The 19,139-nt window shown below is 34.1% G+C and overlaps 1 protein-coding gene and 1 pseudogene across 1 annotated transcript in view; one reads left to right on the top strand and one right to left on the bottom strand.

The window, feature by feature from the left end:
• Window positions 1-19,139, top strand: part of ETNK1 (ethanolamine kinase 1) — a 48,167-nt gene that overhangs the window by 1,644 nt on the left and 27,384 nt on the right. Inside the window, exons 2-3 of the mRNA XM_037033927.1 lie at window positions 8,501-8,760; window positions 18,080-18,220. Coding sequence (XP_036889822.1) covers window positions 8,501-8,760; window positions 18,080-18,220 — 401 coding nt within the window. The remainder of the gene's footprint in view (window positions 1-8,500; window positions 8,761-18,079; window positions 18,221-19,139) is intronic.
• On the bottom strand, window positions 4,380-4,479 carry LOC118978517 (uncharacterized; annotated as a pseudogene).

Below are 19,139 nucleotides of genomic sequence, written 5' to 3'. Positions count from 1 at the left end.
CAGGAATATAATCGACTTAATTAACAGTATCTCAGATTCTTTGCTAAAGTAGCCACCTATACGCAGAGATGAATAAAACATCAACAGCGCCCTGGGGCCCAGAACATTTCCTGACAGTCAAGCTTTCTTGAGTGTTAGTTTCCCTTTTTTATTGCCTAGAAGAGTTTTGAGCAAATTGAAGACTCTTATATTTTGGAAAAATATAGATAGCCAAAATTTTTGAAATTTTAATGGATTGTTTATTAGCCAGCTATTTAAGACAGTGTGAATCCAAATGATTAATGATACATTTTCTTTATTTAAAGAAAATTAAATTAAATGGAACCCCAGACATCTTTAGCTAATTGTTCATTAACTTATGTGTAGTTAATTATAGATTATTGTATTTATTAAAATATATTCTGTGTGTCAGTTATAAATTAAACAGATTAATTAAAGCCAAGCCACTTCCTGGTAAACTCTGGTATTGGCAAACCAGTTCCTTTTTAAGCAGAGATTTTGAAGTTTGAATCTTTGAAGACTAGAGTTTCTGTTTGTAGAACAGTAGTAGTAGCCACCCTGAGGTAGTATGTGCCAGATTTGTGTTAGGTGACCTATATATATATATTTTAAAGATTTTATTTATTTTTTTTAGAGAGAGGGGAAGGGAGGAAGAGAGGGAGAGAAACATCAGTGTGTGGTTGCCTCTCGTGTGCCCCCTGCTGGGAACTGTACTGCAACCCAGGCATGTGCCCTGACTGGGAATGGAACTTGGGCAGCCCTTCTGTTTTCAGGCCAGGACTCAATCCACTGAGCCAGGCCAGCAAGGGAGATCCATATATTTTTATTATTTAATCCTCCAAACAACCTTTTAGGTAGGTCCTTTCTCTTTCCCTCTCCTCCTCTTTTCTTTCTTTCTCTCCTTCCTTCTCAGTGAAGTAAAGCCTAGGTATATATTAGAAAGGGACAAAAATGTGGTAACATCAAACTGTTTTTGGTTGTTGGCAATTACTTGGGATTGCATCTTGTCCTCTGTGTAGCAACTTCTGACTTAAGACCTTTGGCCTTACAATTAAAACTTTTTAGTATACTTATTTGTAAGTAAAGGTAAATACCATCACTTGTTTTGTCCTGGTGAGGATTTTTAGAAATACAGTTCTTCCATGCGCAAGTGAAGCTTTTGATCCAGAAGCTGGGACAACTAAGCTAAATCAATAGTTACTCCTCTCAACTTAAATTTGACTTCTACATTTTCGTTGATTATAAACTCTGCTTTTATGATGCTTCAGGATTTCCTTAGTAAATCTCATTTAGGAACCTTTACAAATTTGTTCTTATTTTTATTGAAGTAAAAAATAAAAATTATACCTCACATGTCAGAAGTATGTATCATATACTCAATAGATAAAAAGTTTCAGTAATATATATATAATTAATTTCTTGTCAAAGATTTTTTTCTAAAATTTTTACATGATTTAAAATACACTTTAAGTATACCTAGAGATACTTTTTTTTTAGCCCGCCAATTACTCCTGCCAGCAGAACATTCAGAACATACTGGAAAATCCAGAAGCAAGCAAAGAAGACTTCAGTGCAGTTAAAGTGATAGAGGGCCCAGTCTTTGCTCAAAACTTATGGACACATGAAATAATATGTCTCATTTCAGATAGGATTTTAACAAATTTAATTATTTGGTTTTCCTATTTGTACAGGATTAAATAGTGTGTAAAAGGGGTGGTGAGCTCTTTGGAGTGTAATATTCTATAATGGGCAGAGTAGGTGTAAACAGTTCTAGTTGCAGTGCTTTTTATTTGGTAATATTTTACTGTTTATAAAGTACTNTTTTAGCCCGCCAATTACTCCTGCCAGCAGAACATTCAGAACATACCGGAAAATCCAGAAGCAAGCAAAGAAGACTTCAGTGCAGTTAAAGTGATAGAGGGCCCAGTCTTTGCTCAAAACTTACGGACACATGAAATAATATGTCTCATTTCAGATAGGATTTTAACAAATTTAATTATTTGGTTTTCCTATTTGTACAGGATTAAATAATGTGTAAAAGGGGTGGTGAGCTCTTTGGAGTGTAATATTCTATAATGGGCAGAGTAGGTGTAAACAGTTCTAGTTGCAGTGCTTTTTATTTGGTAATATTTTACTGTTTATAAAGTACTTTCACATACATTCTCCCAACAACAATCCTGTGAGGGAGATGCAGACTTTTAACATGTAATTTATACTTAATGAAATTGCACTTGCAGTTTGTAAGTACCAGATCTGGGATGGGAACCCATCTTATGAATTATTGCTCTTTGATAAAGAAAAGTTTATGTTCTTGTGTTATGATTAAAGTAGGGAAGCCATTTCTATGCAAAATTAATTTCTTAAAAATAAAAGCTTTGGCCGATAAGAAATATTTTGCTTTAAGTTTTCCTGAATGTAAATTTGTATTACCTTTCACATGTGTGACATTATTTTGTAAAAGATACTCACTTCAGCGTTCCTTTTGTTACATAGCAACTCCCTATCTTCTATGAAGATACGGAGTTTTGATGTTTCTTCATTTCTTTGGATAGTCCTTGAAAAAAAGAATAAAGAATCAAGTGAGATCTTTTAAGCATGATGGAATAATTCTAAGGAGACTCTTAAAATTATTTTTCTCCTGAAACAGTTGATCAATCAGTATTTGGAATATTCTAGTATATTGCTTCTGGATATTTCTCTGCAATATTGGACAGTGGTTTTTTCATTAATTGTGATTTTGGGGGGGATAACTTGGGACCTATGGTAGATGACAGGAAAGACTTGACAGGATAGAAAGACCTTAATTATTATGTGACATTATAAAGCTAACACATTTATTCTTGCTATAGGATCTCATGAGATCAGTTGCTGTATGGTACTTTATATTAACTTAGTTTTTCAATAAATAGAATATTATACCCCTCAAGAATATGGAGTTTGAACATAATGCTGGTTTTTTGAGTCCATGCTTTTTACTTGACTTGATGTGTTATCTTGGTCATTACTTAACTTCCCTAAGCCTCAGTATCCTTAGCTGTAAAATGGACCTGAGTGTTTCTACCTCAAAGGGTGGTTGTGAGAATGAAATAAGTGCTATCTCTCATGATTATTATTAACCACCACTGAGCACCTACTATATATTGGATGCCTGAATCAAAAAAACAAACAATACATCTCTTACCAGAAATTCACAGTACAATGTGCAATACAAATGGAAGAAAATAATTATAGCATAGTGTTTTCGGAATGAACATTCAAATTCTGTTCATTTGTAAAGGTTACACAAAAACACTTAAGCATACTGTTCTTCTGTAGTACAAGTGTTTTTTAAAAAAAATTTATTTGTTGATTTTTAGGGAGACAAGGGGAGGGAAATACATCAATTTATTTTTCCAGTTCTTTTTTTTAAATAATTTTTTTATTTTTATTTATTTATCTTAGAGGGGAAGGGAAGGAGAAAGAGAGAGAGAGAGAAATATCAATGTATGGTTGCCTCTCGTGCATCCCCTGCCGGGAACCAGGAACTGGCCTACAACCCAGGCATGTGCCCTGACTGGGATACGAACCGCGATTGTGTGGTTCGCAGGCCCGCACTCAATCCACTGAGCTACACCAGCCAGGGCTTGATGCTTTCATTAGTTTCTTGTATGTGCCTTGACTGGGGATTTAACCCACAGCCATGGCTGTGGGGATGACCCTAACCAACTGAGCTACCCAGCCAGGGCTGTAGTACAAGTTTTTTGAATGCATAGTCCTGAAACCTTCATTTATTTTTTTTAAGTGTATCCCTAACAAGAATAAACTTGCACTGTTTTGGAAACTGATACTTGTCTTAGGTTATATAGCTACATAGTCTTTATATTCCCTTCCTATTTAACTATAAAATAGTTACTGGAATATTCCGTTAAGAACCTGTGAATTCCTTTCATTTTAATATTGATATTTGATATTTTTTATTTTAATGAATCAAATTTTGATTATATAGCTCTATTAAATTGTGTTTCCTTTGGTGTTCTAATCTAATAATTAATATTCTTTCCCATTTTTATAAAGATGAGTTTCTTCCTTTATGTGATAGAACTTTCTGAACACAGGCTTAGGATTTAAGTAACGTATTAAGGGTGCCAGAAGGATACAATATTTCTAGGAAACTTGAGTCCTATAGATACATATAGAGGTCATAGTTTTTATTTAACATAACTTTTAATAACAGTTTTCTGTTCTGTACTTCTTCCCTTTTTTTTTTCAGTATCTTATAACAAGGTACTCAGGTGGATGGTAGGACTTAAGACTATTGTCTGTGGCTAAGAGAGATGTATAAAGTTTGATAGGTTCCTATCAAAGATGTGTAGTGTTTGGTAGGTTCCCATGTATTTTTTAAAAATATGGGACACTTCACAAATTTGCATGTCATCCTTGTGCAGAGCCCATGTTAATCTCTCTATCGCTCAAGTTTTAGCTACTGAAGCAGTCACTCTCATGTCTTTTACTAAGATGTGACCAAGAAGACAGGAGCATAACATGATAGTTCATTTTCAGGTATTAAAGCTGCGTGACTTGGAGTAAGCAAACCATTTCACCTCTATGGGACTCAGCATAACATGGTGGAAGAGGATGGTCTTTGAATCCTGATTCCAGTCATTTGTAACCTGGGCATGTTTTAAGATCTCTATAAAATGGCATTACTGTGTACTTTGGAAAATAGAATTACAGAATTTTGCTACTACACCACTACTTTACTACTATTCTACTAATACTAATTTTACTTCTAATATTACTTTACTACCAATAGAATAATCTGAGAATTAAATCAAATATATAAAATTATGCAGAACATGTTTTAGTATTACATGCCTCCATCTCTCACGTCTAACTTGTCTCCCAGCCCCTCCCCACATTTATAATTTTGATTTGAACTGTAAGCTCCTAAAATTTAGTAAATCTGATTCTTAACTTTTTTTGTACTAGGCACAGTACTAATTTTCAGCAACTTTGGTTTATACACTAACCGTAGCAGATGGTAGGTGTGGGAAAATATAGAGGGCGAGGCTTCATAGAGGAGGTGTACCTGAGCAGAGCTTTGAGGGAAAGTTATGATCAAATGGAATGGGGAAGCATTTCTGGGCAAAGAAAGTACTTTCACAGAGTTAGACTATGAGTATTTTGGGCAAACAAGAAAGGAAGTGAAGTTGATTTTTGAGAAAGGGAGTGGTTAGATATGAAGGTTTTGTGCCTTAAAGGAGGTGGCATTTTGTAGGATATAATGGGAAGCCATTGAATGTTTTTAAGTAGGTGAGTTATATTGTGTATTTTGTAGAGTAGGGGCAGGAGTAAGCAACATAGGTTGAAGGAAATGTGTTGAATCAGAGGATAAGTAATCATTTAGGACATTAGTTTTGAAACTGGTACTATAGGATACTAATCACTTAGAACATTAGTTTTGAACCAGGCACTATAGGATACTAAATCAATATAGGGGGTAGAAACCAAAACAGTTTAAATACATGAAATAAAATGGGATGTGAGCTCTGATTGGTGTGGCTCAGTGGATTGGGCATCATTCTGAAAACTGAAAGTTTTGATTCCCAGTCAGGGCACATGCCTGCCTTGCTGGCCAGGTACCCAATTGGGGGCATGTGAGAAGTAGCCAGTCCACATTTCTCTTGCACAGCAATGTTTCCTTCAGTTTCTCCCTTTTTCCCCCTGTCTCTAAAAGTAAATTAAAGTTTTTTAAAAATTAAAATGGGATGTGATAGGATAGATTATAAGGCCTTGCAACTAATAAGGTAAGTAGTTTTGTGAAGCTTGTTTGACTTCTAATAGTTTTAAATTTTTTAATTATTTAATTTTGTGTTACTTTTAAAGATTTTAGTTATTTATTTCTAGAGAGAGGGGAAGGGAGAGAGAAAGGGAAAGAAACATCAATGTGTGGTTATCTCTTGTGCACACCCTACTGGGGACTTGGCCCGAAACCCAGGCATGTGCCCTTACTAGAAATTTAACTGGTAACCCTTTGGTTTGTGGCCCAGCATTCAATCCACTGAGCCTCACTAGCCAGGGCTGTTCGTTGATTTTAGAGAGATAGGAAAGGAGAGAGAGAGAAAGAAACATGGACTTGTTGTTCCACTCTTTATGCACTCATTGGTTGACTCCTGTATGTGCCTTGACCTGGGATCGATTCCCTAACCCCAGTATGTTGGAAACTGAGCCACCCAATCAGGGTTCTTTTACCTTTACATAAAATATCTGTGTACTGAATTAGATAATAAGTAGATATCTTTCTGTGTATTTTATTAACAAATATTTGAGGAAGAATGTAGGAAAGACTGTTAGTCTTGACAAGAGGTGCTAAGACCCTAATTAGGAGAGTGGCCTTGGAGATGGAAATAAAGGGACAGATTTGACATTTCAGAAAATAAATGTGCAGGACTTGTTAATTGCCTGTAGGTGAGTGAAGAGGGAGCTTAAATTTTTTTTCTTTTGAGTGACAAGGATAGGGCAGTAATAGAAGATGTATACTTAAGGAATCAGAGATTATATATCTTCCGATTTGTCTTATAAGGAGTTATTTTACTCTGATAAAACAAATGGGTTATAAATAGATAAATTTCTATCACTTTTAAAATTCATGAGATACAACAGATATTTGGAAAAATGCGTGAAACATAAACTGTAGTAGAACCCAAATACCTGTATAACCTAGGTACAGGGGAAAAAATAAAATATTAACAATAAGCAAGAATTTATCTCCATTTTTTCTTCCTGGTCCTAACCTCTCTCCCTTTATTGGGGTAATCACAATAGCAGATTTTAAATTTATTTTAAAATTAACGAAGTAGAATATTTTGAATTAGTCATTTTTTTGCAAGTCAGTATTCTTAGAAAAATAATACAAGTACATGAATTTCCTTTTACAAGGAACTTGAAATTCCCTTTTACATGAAATAATTTAGTTTTACTAAAAAGATGTTTACAATATTAAAACTTTGAATAGAAAAAATTCCTATCTGTATTTTATTTTAAAGTTACCTGATTTTTTATTAACTTTTGTTTCTCCTATATGTCTTTTTTATTTTATTAGTTTTTAAAAGATTTTATTTATTTATTTTTAGAGAGAAGGGAAGGAAAGGAGAGAGAGAGAGGGAGAGAAATATCATTGTGTGGTTGCCTTGCACATACCTTATACTGGAGACTTGGACTGCAACCCAGGCTTGTGCCCTGACTCGGAATTGAACTGGCGGCCATTTAGTTTGCAGGCCGGCATTCAATCCACTGAGCCACACCAGTCAGGGCTCCCTATGTATTTTATATAGTTATAATCACACCATAGGTAGTTTCATATTCCTCTTTTTAGTATAGTCTTTTGTAATCATTTTTCCATGTTTATATGATATTGACTATAATTTTTTGATAGCTGTTAGCATGGTATTTGTCATGTTAACATTATGTGACTTAAGTATTTTTAAATGAGGTTTAAAAATTGTGAAGTAAAAAAATTAAAAAGGCCATATTCTATCTAAACCTGTTGATTTTATTTAAAAAATATAAATGATATACACTCAATAAAATACTTATAATACATACAAGGATATGAATGAAAAGTCTTAACTTTTCTTAACTCCAAGTCATTCTCCCTATAGGTAATTTTGTGAATGGCTTCCTGTGAAACTTAAAGTAATAGCAAATCAGGAATTTACCAGGGTTCATATCAAAGTATGTTTATAAATATCTATGAATATGTTCCTTTTATATACATAAGTTACTCTGTGTTTGCTTTTTAAAATGATGCAAGTATCTCTCATACCTCCTCCCATGTTAGTATATGTAATCTGCCTTGTATTTTTAAAGCAACCTTGGATTGTTTCTATTGTTTGGATAGTAAAAACAGTATTGCAGTGAACTGTTTTTATACACACATTTTGGAAATTTTTTTTATATTCATAGACTAAATTCTTATTAATGAAATCAAAAGTTTAAAAACTGTGTGTCAGGGTTGTACAGAGAAATAGAATTTCTCTTATATATTATTTATTTCAAGGAATTGGCTCATGCAGCTGTGGAGACTGGTAAGTTTGAAATTTGTAGAGTAGGCTGATAATCTAGAAACTCCGATACAGGAGTTGATACTAAAACTTTAATGGAAGTTGTAGACTTGAGTCACACACATATTCATTTGCAGTGATTGTAGTACAAGGCAGACTGAGATATAATAGCTATCAAAAAGTTGTATAGAAATACTGGTTGTTGAATAATTAACACTTTTAAATCAAGGAAGGCAATGTTATAGAAATAGCAAGACTAAACAGTGTAATTACTGTATAATTAGAATTAAAATTAATGACACGTTAGGCAAAACTGCATTCAAAAGTTCTTTTATGTTAAAAAGTAGATAATTTCTTTTAATTTGTATTTAATTATTTTTACGTTATCTTTTACTCAGTTCCCTGTAAGTATGTAATGGCTTTCTCCCCCTGCCCCCATTTTCTTCTTTTTTGGGCAGCTCTTCACCGATGGAATCACAAACAAACTTATTGGCTGTTATGTGGGCAACACAATGGAGGATGTTGTCCTGGTGCGAATTTATGGCAATAAGACTGAATTGCTAGTTGATCGAGATGAGGAAGTGAAGAGTTTCCGAGTGTTACAGGCCCATGGCTGTGCACCACAACTCTACTGTACTTTCAATAATGGATTGTGCTACGAATTTATACAGGGAGAAGCATTGGATCCAAAGCATGTCCGCAACCCTGCCATTTTCAGGTACATTTCTTTTCCTAAATACTTCCTTTTGTAAAACAAGTATTAAACACACTAAGAAAATATATTTTAACATTGCTTTTTCTTTCTTTGAGTAACTATTTGTTTAACTTAGAAACTTTTTTTAAAGATTTTACCTATTTACTTTTAGAGAGAGGGGAAGGGAAGGAGAAAGAGAGTTAGAGAAACATCAATGTATGGTTGCCTCTCATGTGTCCCCTACTGGGGAACTGGCCTGCAACCCAGGCATGTGCCCTGACTGGGAGTAGAACTGACAACCCTTTGCTTCATAGGCCCCTGCTCAATCCACTGAGCTATACCAGCCAGGACTTGGAAACTTTCTTTAGTTAGGGTTTTCTTACAGCTAAAAAAAAACATTTTCTTTCTGCCATTCTCATTGTTGACCCTTTGCAAAAGAAAGGAAACAAGAGGATTTGGATTAGTCTGCTCCAGAAAAAGAAGGTTTCCCTTTAATTTTTTAAAGCAGTGCTTGATTCAAAGCATTTAACATTTCTTACTATCAGTTTGAATTTAATTAGATGGCACATTTTAAGCCATTGTTTTAGGTCAGTCTATTGATAAATTGCAGTGAACAATCTGGACTGATTAATTACAGTTTCAGTAAATGTTGATGCATCTTAGATCAAAGTCCATAGTTCTCTGTTTGCTTTGGCTCATTCAGACATACCCTCTTGCTTGAATTATAACAAAGGGTATCTACTTTAAAAATAAAAGCCATTGGAATATATGTTTATGTTTGATCCAGTTAGGGAAAGAAAAAGAATTCAGAAAGTCCTTGATCTCCTAGTAATTTACAGTTTGTGACAGACAATAGTCATGGAGAGTGGGAGTGAAATGGTATACACTGGAGAAAAGCTTTTCAAAATAGTGCAGGTAGTTTACTGTAGTATACTGAGGAAATCACACAGTGTTTCACGAGATTGTGTTTAAACTGGGCTTTGAAGGATAAGGCAGAGAGCATGGAGGAAGATGAGAGAATGGGATGATAGGTAAAGACCAGTTGTACCAACTTAGTACTTATGTAGTAATTCAACTTATGGAAAGTTATTATGATCTGTTTTATTTAAACTCTTCTGTAGCAATCAGGTATTACAAAGACCTTCAGAAAATTTTTTAAAATTCAAAGGTTTAGGAATTTTCTCATCAGGTATCTCTCTAAAACGTGCTTCTTTCTGGGAATCCTGACTAATCTTAAATTAAAAACCACCCAGCAGCAGACATAATGGGAGAAAGGAAGTTTCAAACAAATTGTTGCACGTATTCTTTTTATCCTCACCTGAGAATATGTTCATTGATTTGAGAGAGACAGTGAAGAGAGAAACATGGATGTAGAAGAAAAACATTGATTGGTTGCCTCCCATATGCTCCCCAATCAGGGACTGAATCCGCAGCCTTTTGATGTATGGGACCACCCTCCAACTTACTAAGCCACCCGGCCCGTGGCTTAGTAACACATTTTTATTATTTTAGAGATTTCACCTATCCACTTCTAGACTGAGGGGAAGGAAGGGAGGAAGAGAGGGAGAGAAACATCAATGTGTGTTCACCTCTTGCACACCCCTGACCAGGGACCTTTTGATTTGCAAGATGGTGCTCAGTGCACTGATGATCTACACCAGCTAGGGCTTGGTGCACATTTTTAAGAAGTGTAACTAAAAAAAAAACAACACTGACTTCCAGTGCTAAAGGCATTGTGGTGAAACTGGTTCATTGTGAGTTGCAAGAAAAACTGGTAACGTTGTCTTTTGGAAGTTATTAAGGAAATATATAGTAATTTTTTAAGGTTATGTGTTACATTTCTGTCATGACGACTCATACTTAGATATAACTAAGGCACACCACCCCTAATAAGTTGTTACACTACTACTTAAATGATAATTTTGAATATTGTCTAAAACATGCAAAAATGGCTTATACAGGGCTAAGAAGAAAAAATCAGCTCAATAGGTAAATTGTAACCTATAGTCCAGCAATATTTTGCTCATGTGAAAACTCAAAAGGAGTATGAAATAAACTATTGGGATGGTAGGATTAGGGATTATTTCTCCATTAAAAAATTCCCATTATTGTTTTAATGCTTTTAAATATTTAAGAGTTTCCACGGGAGCAGTTGGTGAGTGTTAGTAGGTATTTGAGGAATTCAGTGAAGCTTTAAGATTTTTAAACATTTAGCTTTATTGGATATGGGATTTTAAAGTGGTATTTGCCTTGATACTAGTTCAGTAAAACCTTATTTGTTGAGACGAGATAGAAGACTAACATACGGCAGTCAGAAATCTTTTAAGTGATTTTTCATTATCTTCTGTATGTATAAAACAAAAACCAATGGTTTATTAAATAATGCCTTAATGAAGAGATTTTTTTTAAAGATTTTATTTATTTATTTATCTTTAGAGGGGAAGGAGAGAGGGAGAGAAGCATCAATGTATGGTTGCCTTTTGTGTGTCCCCTGCTGGGAGTTGGCCTGCAGGGAACTGGACTACAACCCAGGCATGTGCCCTGACTGGGAATCGAACCGCGATCCTCTGGTTTGCAGGCCCGCGCTCAATCCACTGAGCTACACCAGCCAGGGCAGAGATTTTTTTAAATAGTTTTTTCTGTTATATATAAAATTTACTAATAGAAAATTATTGTTTTAATCAAATCTTTTTAAGGACTATATTCTTTTTGATGATTTTATTTAACTAAAATTTTAATTGGGTTAAAATACTTGCAACAATTTACTATGTTAATTATTTTTTGAATATACTGTTTATACAGTGTTAAATTGTATATATATAGTATGTATATATACACAGGTGTTAGGAAAAGTAGTTTTACAGTTGTAATACAAATAAGTAATACAATAATAAATAATATAAGAATAAACTCTGTTCTTATATTATGTAATAAGAACTCACAACTGTAAACCTACTTTTGCTAACCCCTGTAATATATAGTATATAATGTTAAACATTGTGCAACCAATTTTCATAGTTGATTTCAGCTCACAAAACTAAAATTTTATGCTCATTAAACAAGTCCCCATTCTCTTGACAGCCACCGCCCTACTCCCTGTCTATAAATTTGCCTGCTCTAGGTGCCTCGTGTGAGTGTGGTCATACTTTGTTTTTGTGACTGATTTATTTCACTTAGTATGATGCCTTGAAGGTTCATCCTTGTTGTAGCATATGTCAGAATTTCCTTTGTTTTTAAGGCTGACTAATACTCAGCTTAATGTGTGTATCACATTTGGTTTATTCATTCATTCCTGGATGGAGATTTGGGTTGCTTCCACCCTTTGACTGTTGTGAATAATACTGTTACGAACACAGGTGTGCATATTTTTGGGGGGTCTCCAAAAACCTGCTTTTAGGTTTTTTTGAGATATAACCAGAAGTGGAATTACTATATCATATGGGAATTTTATTTTTAATTTTTTGAGAAACTGCCATACTGTTTTCCACAGCAGTTGAAATATTTTACATTTCCATCAATAGTGCACAAGGGTTCCAATTTCTCCATATCCTTGACAACACTTAATATTTTTGGTTTTTATTTTATTTTTGATATTAGCCACCCCAATGGCATGAGGCAGTATCCCACTGTTGGTGATGGACTTTATGTTATCAATTCCACTCAACAGTAGGGTATTAGTACAATAAGTTTTTGTTTTGTTTTGTTTCTTTCAGAGATTCAAAAGTTAAATGAAGATTTTTTTTGCTCTGGCTGGTGTGGCTCAGTGGATTGGGGGCTGGCCTGTGAACTGAGGGGTCACTCACTGGTTAGATTACCAGTCAGGGCACATGCCTGGGTTGCAGGCCAGTTCCCATCAGGGGACGCATGAGAGGCAACCATACATTGATATTTCTCTCCCTCTCTCCTTCCCTTCCCCTCTAAAGATAAATAAATAAAATCTTAAAAAAAAAAGAACTGAAATAAATGTGAATTATACATACATTTAAGAAAGATTGATAAAAAAACAAGTAAAAATTATTTTCTAACCTGCTTGTTACAATTTAGGGTTGCAGGTGTCCAGAGCCTATATTGGCAATGTGGAAACCTACCCTGAACAGAGCACCATTTCAACACAGGCCACACTCACACACCTACCAGCACTCAGACTGGGGCAGTTTAGATATGGCAGTTCACCTAACATGCACATCTTAGGTGGGAGGAAACTGGAGTGCCTGGAGAAAACCCATGCATGCATGGGAAGAATGTACAAGCCTCACACAGACAGCGGCCCTGACTACGAATTGTTTTTTCTCATCAATATTGAATGAAATGACTTTATTTGAGAACCTCCTGTGCTGCATTGGTTTGATAACTGTAGTTTTGTGATAGGTTTTGAAATCAGGAAGTGTGAGAACCCCAGCTTTATTCTTGCTTTCAAGGTTGTTGTAGCTATCCAGGGTTCCTTAAGATTCTGTTTGAATTTAGGATGGATTTTCCTATCTATGCAAAAAACACTATTGGGGTTTTTATGGGAAGTGCATTGGGTCTATAGAACACTTTGAGTAGAATTGATGTCTTCAGCCCATGAACATGTGATATCTTTTCATTTATTTGTATAATTTAATTTTTTTCAGTTACATTTTGTAGCTTTCATTGTACAGTCTTTCACACCTTGGTTAAGTTCATTCCTAAGTATTTTACTATTTTTGATGCCATTGTAAATAGAATTGTTCTCTTTCCTTTTTGGATTGTTCACTGTTAATAGAGAGCTACAGCTGTTTTTTATGTGTTGCTTTGGTGTTCTGCAACTTTATTGAATTCATTTATTAGTAAAAACTATTAATTTTCTTACCAAAGTCATTCTTTACAAATTGTGTGTTTTTGATCAAGCCCAATTTATCCAAAATTTTAGATGAGTATGGAACTTGGAATTAGGACTTTTTAAAATCTCTCATCAAAGCTTAGGTTTTTAGTATGTTGGTGCTATGATCATAATTGAATTGTATTTGTTATTACCATGAAGATATTTGTACTGTAGATTTTCTTCCTCATTAATTTTTCTACAGAAAAGATAGACTGGGTAGTTCTAAGAACTGTAGAAGTTTTTTGAACTCTGTAATTTGAGAAGAGCCTCGTACAAGATGTGCCTGTCCTGTAAAAGAACAGGCAGTTACTTCAAATGGTCACTTTGTTTTTGTATAGCATTAATTTTGTTAAAACTCTTACCATATGAGACTTTTAAAAATCCAAGATATATTTTAATCCACCTGATAATAAACTTAATACCTAATAAACCTAATAGTAGTTGGAGAATCCCTTGGTCTTATAGTAAAATTCTAAATGTACTCTGAGTGTGTTGCTAAGACAATGACCAATTCATCAAATACCTGTTAAGTACCTCTTCTAAGTGCTGAGTGCTAAAATAGATGGAAAAGTAAGGCATGGTCTTTGTTATTTGTAGGGTAACTTAGTGGAAGTATTTATCAATAGTATTGACAAAGCAATCTCAACTGTTACTATTATTTGTTGTTAATCTATTTTTAATTGTATAGGAAAATGCTATAAAACATCTTAAATAATGCTGAATATATTTTTGCCTATTAAATACAATATAGTCATTTAATATTAATTTTGCCCCTCATATAATTTAAATGTACTTTAATAGTACACCTATGGATAGGGCAAATATATCTATAATTCACATTAGATTATTATTAGCTCTTAAGTGTTGATACAGATTTTTGCAAATATTATAGTTTCTTTTCCCTTTGAGTAGATATGTATTACCTTATGCAAAAAGGCTTGTAAAATTTCATATAATAGTAATTCTCATTTTCATCTGTAATACCAGATTATTAAAAGGGAAATTTATATGTGATAAACTTTGTATAAAATATAATTTGGAAAATTTTGCTTGTTAATTTGTAGTTTATGTTCATTTAATATTTTTATTATAACTAGTTAGAAATTGGTGTGAAATGGGAAGTTAGTCTACAGGATATTTGTATAGGAATATGAATGTGAAGTTTATGTTGTCAGCAATTAAATTTTTATGTAATTTTTTCCTGATACTCATTGGCATATAATTTTAGATTTGAAGAACTTAAAGATTATGAAGTAAAACAGTATTTTCTTTTGTAAGAATACTGCAACTCAAAGATATTAAATAATTTGCTTTAGTTCACATTGAAATACAGTGGCAGAGTCAGAATTATAACCGAGATAATTCTGTGCAGCATTATGGGGGGGCATACTCTGTAGTGGAAAAGGCTTGCCATTTGCATCACATAATCAGTTCAAATTGCTCCAGTTACTCACCTTTGTGCCAGAAAGGTCATAGCACTCAGAAGTTGTATGTGTTTTCTCTTTCTAGCGTCTATTTGTATTCAACAGATTCCATTAATCTAAAAGAGCCCCTTGGAACCGTGGCCATATGTATTATTCATTTTGAAGTGTTTACCATAGAATTGTCATTCCAGTTGCTCCCAACTAAATAATTTACAGTTAGACAGCTTTTGAGACTACATTTTATGTTTTAAATATCAGGGTTTCATACAAACTCTGGGTAAAACTATAAAAATTGACATTATTATTTACTATATTTTGCCATGTATAATGCACACTTTTTGGCCCAGACCTTTTTTTTTTTTTAAAGATTTTATCCGTTTCTTTTTAGACAGAAGGAAAGGGAGGGAGAAAGAGAGAGAGAGAAACATCACTGTGTCGTTGCCTCTCACATGCCCCCAGCTGGGGGCTTGGCCCACAACCCAGGCATGTGCCTAGACTGGGAATCAAACCTGCAGCCCTTTAGTTCACAGGCTGGTGCTCAATCCACTGAGCCGTGCCAGCCAGGGCTGGCCCAAACTTTTGAGGGAAAAATAAGGATGCTCATTATATATGGGTAGTACCTGAAATACCTTGTATCTCTTCTTGTGTTTTGTAATTATTTGTTACATACAATTTCTTATAATATATTCAAAAGTAAATGCTAAAATTCCTTATAATACAAAAAAACAGGTATCTAAATATAAATAAATAAATAAATAAAATTAAAACAAAAATTTTTTTCCTGAAAGTTTGGGCTAAAAATGTGGGTGCTCATTATACAGGGCAGCAATATGGTATTTATTTTGAAGTCACAGTAAATAAAATTTATTGGTGTCGAATACCTGTTTCACTATGTGACTTTTCTCCTGAATCCAGGTCACCAGTCTTATTTGGTCAGTAAACATACCTAGGACACAGTGTTCTATTGACAGAGATTACTCCCTGTGTGTTTTGTAACACGATCATATATTCAGGCCTCTTGTCCCAACTCTATCTTTAAAGTTTTAAACCTGTTGTTACTGGCTTAAAATATATATGTATCTCTCACATACACATATGTATATATACAAATGTGTATGTGCATATATGTATTTGCCCTCTCCTTTGTTTTGGCATTATCATCACCTTGCCTTTTCCTGAAGTTTCCTCCTCTTCAAAGTATCATACATTAATTTGGGTCTCCGCATATATGAAAGTTAGGAATAAAAATAGGTTTCTTTTTTACTGTATTGTCAGAAATGAGTATGTGGTCTTTGGGAAGGTCACTTAAGCAGTAGTTATTTAATTTATATAAATACTTGTTTACCAATTTGAGATAAGAATAAAAGCGTACATACCTAAAATGGTTACAGATTTTAATATTTTGGTAATGAATTAGGACTCTTAATTGAGTATGATGAGAGTTCAAACCGACTTAAAGGAGAAAGAATTTATTGATACATATAACTGATAATGAGTTCAAGCATGGATGGATCCATGGGCTCCAGAACAGGGTCATTAGTAATATCACTGTTTTTTAAAAGTCTGTGTTCACTTTATTTTCTGTCAAATTACAATGATCAGCAGTTGCAGGCTTACCCAATCAATATTGCCACCCTAGGTTGTAGGGGTGAGGGATTGTTCTTTTTCTAATGGCTTCAACCAAAGTTCCAGAATCGAGTCCTTCTGGCCTACCTTGGGTGATATGCCCTGAACCAATTATTGTAGCCTGAAGGACGGAGTGTTCTGGGTGAGTGTGTGCCATATTTTACTCCTACTAAAGTTACTGTTGCAGGTAGGATGGGGAGTCAGGATAAATGCTGTATGAATCACATTATCTAAAAATGAAGGGGATGGATGTTTCTCTGGAGGAAAATCCAGGAATCTTGTTACTTGAAAGTAGGTCGATAGGAACATTCACTATAGTATAAAACTGTAATAGTTATATTATGTAATAATTGGTTGTTAGATTCTCTGTGTGCCTTAGTTGGAATGGTTCTCAAATGTTTTTGCATATTGAAGTCATCTGGGAAGCTTTATTACTCAGACCAATCAAATCATAATGCCTGGGGGGGGGTAGTACCCCAAGCTCTGTATTTTTTTTTGTTGAAGTTCCAAAATTTGGTTTCAGTACATAGCCAAGCTGAAGAGCATTATATTAGTGCCCTTAAACTTTACAGTGAATTAGGATCACCTAGAGCTCTTGTTTAAAACGAGAAGTGCTAGGGCCCGTCCCAAAGATTGGGATTGAGTAGATCTGAGGTGGGACCTCAGGCATTCGTATATGATACTATTTGTAAGTCCTAGAACTAATTTGAGAAGCATTATGTTAGATCGTTAGCATCTTGAAAGTTTGCCAGTTTTAAGTTACTCACCTTGAGGATTATTTTGAAGTCATTTTTCCACCTCTTAGTTTATAGGCTGTTTATTTCTTATTTCTGATAGGTATGCTTATTCCTTTATTAGCATTTGTTCTACTGGGTTCTACAGAGACAAACATAGTATGAGCATAAGTATATGCAACTTCAAATTATTTTGAGGTTGCATGAAGAAGATTGATTCTCACATCATAAAATCCTATGTTTGTTCAGAGTATTTGTCTTTAATACAGTTAAAGACATTAACTCCGAGAACCCATTTATCTCCCTGGTTACCTCCTTTTTGCTCTTTAACCTCAAAGGCTCAAAATTAAAATAACTTAGTGTAATTAAATGTTTTTGTGATTAATGTCTAATATGTGCCTTGAAATCATTTATTACTGTGTACTGTTTTGCTGATCTCCAAAATTGTGTTAATCAAAATAGGACACCTACTTTCAGACATTCAGCTCTTTTTGGACACAGTATTTAATTGCCTAATCTTCCCTCAGATGCTTTAAGCAGTTGTTTTCCTCTCCTTGTGAGAAGTGACTTGCCATATTATTTTGAGTCTTACACATTTATGATAAAGACGAAATTGTTATAAAAATGCATACTAGTCATTTTAGTTTACCTGTGGCTAGACAGTGAACTGTGTGATGCTTAATATTTTCTTTCTCTGCTGTTTTGTTTTTAAATAGGCTAATAGCGCGCCAACTTGCTAAAATTCATGCTATCCATGCACACAATGGCTGGATTCCCAAATCTAATCTGTGGCTCAAGATGGGGAAGTACTTCTCTCTCATTCCCACAGGATTTGTAGATGAAGATCTTAATAAAAGGTAAAATTACTTTTATATTCGAAATGATGTTTTACATTGCTTTATTCTAAACAGTGGGTCTCAAAGATAACTAGAAGGTTTCTGTATATAAATTCTGATTTGCTTTATCTCTTCATTTAAATAAAATAATCATGATTCGTTCAACTCTCAGATGTCACTATAGAAATAAAGTCACTCTCTTCCCCAGGTGAGCCCTCAGCTGCGCCCCCCCCCCAAAACCCTACAAAAAGTAGGGGGTATAGAAGTAGGTAGAGGTGAGGGGCCAAAAAATAAATAGAGAACATTTATTGGCAAGTAAATGAAATGTAATGATTACTAAAAATGGATATGTTTTTGCATAGTGTGAGTTGGCCATTGAGACTTGAAAAAAATCCTTTTTGTTCAAAGCTGTTTTAAATAGGCCTAGAGGTCTACATTTGGGGCAACATAGTAATATTGGAATGTGAAAAACTTTGTGTTGTTTTAGTTTGCTAACTAATGAAGCTCCATATAATGTAGTTGGACCTTTGTTTACTAGAAGAGTCTTACTCAGATTTTGTAAGACTGTTCAAACTTAGTATTTCATTATTTTTATATAAAACAGTTTGTAAATCAGTTTTTAGAATCTGTATTAATATAAAAATTAGAAATTTATTTTGTTCTTTGTATCTAAAATGTACATAAAAACTTTAGTTTTTGTATTTAGGAAGTCTTTAAGAACAACAGAAACATGTAGGACCTATAGATTTTTTTCTTTAAAAAATAATTTATTAGGGAAAATAAGCTGTGTTGTTTTGTTGAGTATGATTATTTCAATGACTAGTTTGAGTCACTTTGTAACTGTTTATATCTGCAGGTATTCTGTCAAACTTTCATTTTGGTTGGATATTATACCCCTTTAATTTGGATATATTTTGAAGTGCGTCCTGTGTGCTGAGGA

This window comes from Sturnira hondurensis, unplaced genomic scaffold (assembly GCF_014824575.4).
Source record: "Sturnira hondurensis isolate 20B ecotype Veracruz unplaced genomic scaffold, ASM1482457v3 Scaffold0021795, whole genome shotgun sequence".
Taxonomy (NCBI): Eukaryota; Metazoa; Chordata; class Mammalia; order Chiroptera; family Phyllostomidae; genus Sturnira; species Sturnira hondurensis.
Note: the sequence above shows the minus strand (reverse complement) of the source record. Positions and strands in the feature narration are given on the sequence as shown.